Below are 3399 nucleotides of genomic sequence, written 5' to 3' on the forward strand. Positions count from 1 at the left end.
GTCTTCCAGAAGTTTTCATTTAAGGCTCAAACTTGTCCATATGTAATCATGCAGTGGTCAGAAGAAACAAGAACGTGTCACGGGACTATTCCCACTTCTCCTTCCCACTGCTGCAACTCCTGTGTAGCCAGGATCTACAGCTTGACCGCTCAATCCAACTATTGAAGGTCAAGTTTGTCCCGGGGGGAAGTTAAACCCATTAAAGACTAAACAAATGTGACTAAATTCTTGAAGTTTAAAAGATTTTGTGTTTTAGTTTAGAGATGCAGGTTTTTACCCTGCACAAGGGCAGGGGCAAGGGCATGGACAGGGTTCAGGTTCGGGGCAAGGCTCGGGACAGGGGTTGCAGGGGTTACAGGGGTTACAGGGGTTGCAGGGGTTACAGGGGTCGCAAGGGCAAGGCTCGGGGCAAGGACAGGGCTCAGGGCACGGTGATGGGCATGGACAGGGGTTGCAAGGATCACAAGGGTTCACGCCCCAATTCTGTCCCCAACTACCCGATCCCCAGTTACCGCCCCAGTTTGAACCACCACCCCAGTTTGAACCACCACCCCAGTTTGAACCACCACCCCAGTTGGAACCACCACCACCACCGCTGCCTCCGCCGTTTCCACCACCTCCTCTGATGAAGGAGTCAGTAGTAACAGTTAAAGTCGGGGGTTGAATGGAAGCAGGGCTAGGGGGTCTGACCACAATCTGAGGGGGCGTAATGGAGGGTAACGCTGGGGGTGTGATGGTTATTGGAGCCGGTTGGATCGGAGCTGGTCTTGGTGGTCTTACTGTGATACACGGTGGTTGGATCGGAGGTAATGGAGCCGGTCTGACAGTTATACCAGGAGGCGTGATGGGGGGAATAGGAGCTGGTCTTACGATGATCGGTCGAGGGGTTACAGGAGGTACCGGAGGTGGTTGCACAACGATTGATGGTGGCGTGATCGGGGCCAAAGGTCTGGGCTTGACCAGGATGGGGGGAGGCTGGATGATTACGTCAGGGGAGGGGGCGATGTAGAAGATGCCTCCCGGCACTGGCACCTGGCGGAACCCTGAAGAGATTAGTCGCTGCGGGATTGAAGACCGCTGCAGAAGAACTCTGATTGGACCGTCACCGCATGGAGCTGAAATAGTGAAAAATTTGGTTTAGAAGCTGCAACTGAAATAAAGTAACATAATACACCAAGACGTAGCGTGGGCAGGCCTCCTATTGGACCGACGATCTGGTATAGGTCGCGAGAGGAACCTGGATACGGGCAGCGCAGGACCGTTCATTATGGAGAGCTTTGGAGGAGGCCTTTGTCCAGCAGTGGACGTCATTTGGCTGAAACGAACGAACGAATACAGCTTTAAGTCTAGTGAATTGGGCCAATTCTTCTTAGAAAACAGCCAAGAGTGTTCATCATATACCGGATTGGCTCCTAGTGCGCCGGATGCCAAATTTATAATCATAATTTCAGCCATAGGACGTCTCTGCTGAACATTGGCCTAGTAGTAGTATATTCCATAGAGAATAGAATATCGTAATGCTATCGATATTTACGAGCTCTACACAAGTGCTTGTCCTCCATTAATTGCAATCCTTGGGGTTTTTTATATCTTTTCTAAAATCCAATCATTCTTTGCTTAAACGGGACTATTCCTCTCGTTCCCACCGCTGCAACTCCTGTGTAGCCAGGGTCTACAGCTTGACCGCCATAAAAACCCAACCAATGAAGGTCAAGTTTGTCCCGGGGGAAAGTTAAACTCATTGGACCCGCAATGAAATTAATCGGAAGAACATAGGAGTTCAAAATTAAGGTTCGACTTCCCTCCATTGCAAAGCGGATGACAGGTGACAAACAAAGGTCATTCTTTGCTTGCTTTGGAAGAACATGATGATGATGATAAAAAATACTTACTCGCTGTCACGGATCCCAGATCGCACGGACACGGCGACGGGGGACACGGACAAGGTGGCGGGGGACACGGACAGGGACAGGGTAGGGGGCATGGCGGGGGGCATGGTGGGGGGCATGCACAGGGGCAAGGGTTCAGGCACGGGCAGATAGGCGCAGGCGCACCCAACGTCGATGCTATTAGAGCTGGAATAAAAGAATATCAAAGTCAAAGTTAAAATTCCTTTAAGGACGTAAGCACACTTAGTCTTATCAACCCGGAAAGGGATCGTAACCGTATCAATCAACTCGAGGCGGTCAGTATACTCCATTACTACAACGTACACATCCGCACCGTAACGTAAACGCCCCGCCTCGCGGTTGACAGCGCGCGAAAGGCGATGACAGTTCGCGGATGGCGATACGGTGTTAATCCCTTTTCGATTTGAAAGAAAAAAAGAAACATTTATTGCCATGGACATCACAAAAGACAAAAGAGGTAAATAAAAAAAAAGCAAATAAGACATAGGTGACATAAAACATACAATGGAAGAGAAAGTAAACTGAGCAGTGCAACCCTGTCGCACAGCGATGCCCATCGCATTGGGACCCCACTTAGCATATGCCGTGGCCCCCGGTGAGGGAGGCCACGACGCTGGTTTTCAGTGTGCTTTTTTTTTATAAGTCATAAGTACATAGCAAACTTAAGGGTGGACGTATTCTACTATGTGCCCTCACAGGCACATTAAATAACATAGAGCCTGTTATGGGGTCCCGTTTGAACCGCTATTGGCACAAAGCCCTTAAAAAATCTTGATTTAAATTAAGAAAATTGGTAGAGTTTAATATTTTTGTAAAATATTGTAACAAGCTTTAGAACTACATAGAGCTGGGTTATGGTGATGATGATGATGATGACGATGATGAATAATCACCTAATACACCCAACGCCGTCTGTCTCCCCATGTTGACAACCGTGTGTGAATTAAAACTACCAGTCTCTTGTATTTATACAAAAATATTTCAAAAAACCTTTGAAATATTGTTTAAAAAAAGTTCTAAACAATATTCGTTTGAGTGGCAATCATTTAGCGTATCTATACAAATGAAAAACACTAGAGTTTTTTAAAACAATGAAAAACATTTAGCATTTTATGGAATGGTAGTTCGAGTAACTTAGAACAGCAGTTGCAATCGGGGGATCGAATCCCGGTGAGGGCAAGTCTTATTTTGTGATGAGCACGAGCATTTTTATTTTATAGATAGACGTGGTCTCTTACTATGGGCTTCATAAGAAGGCTCAAGGTCACCCAAAGGGCGATGGAGCGTGCTATGCTCGGAGTTTTCCTGCGTGAACGAATCAGAAATGAAGAGATCCGCAGGAGAACCAAATAGTGACTGACATAGCCCGCAGAATCACTATAATCCATTTATTTTCGTTTTACTTACAAATACTAGTGAAATTACAAAAAAATAGCACCCAATCCATCAATTTGCGAAACAGATGTTCTTCTTTATCCCGTGCCAGCGT

At 46.9% G+C, this 3399-nt stretch overlaps 1 protein-coding gene across 1 annotated transcript; it reads right to left on the reverse strand.

Annotated features, from left to right (window-relative positions):
- Positions 1-273: 273 nt before the first annotated feature.
- Positions 274-2834, reverse strand: LOC114362762 (vegetative cell wall protein gp1). The gene is made up of 3 exons (XM_028318289.1): positions 2804-2834; positions 1893-2075; positions 274-1115 (listed from the first exon to the last, which is right to left on the reverse strand). The coding sequence occupies exons 1-3, from the start codon at positions 2832-2834 to the stop codon at positions 274-276; spliced, it is 1056 nt and encodes a 351-aa protein (XP_028174090.1).
- Positions 2835-3399: the final 565 nt, after the last annotated feature.

Source organism: Ostrinia furnacalis, unplaced genomic scaffold (genome assembly GCF_004193835.3).
Source record: "Ostrinia furnacalis isolate ACB-3 unplaced genomic scaffold, ASM419383v2 OfSCF6717, whole genome shotgun sequence".
NCBI lineage: Eukaryota > Metazoa > Arthropoda > Insecta > Lepidoptera > Crambidae > Ostrinia > Ostrinia furnacalis.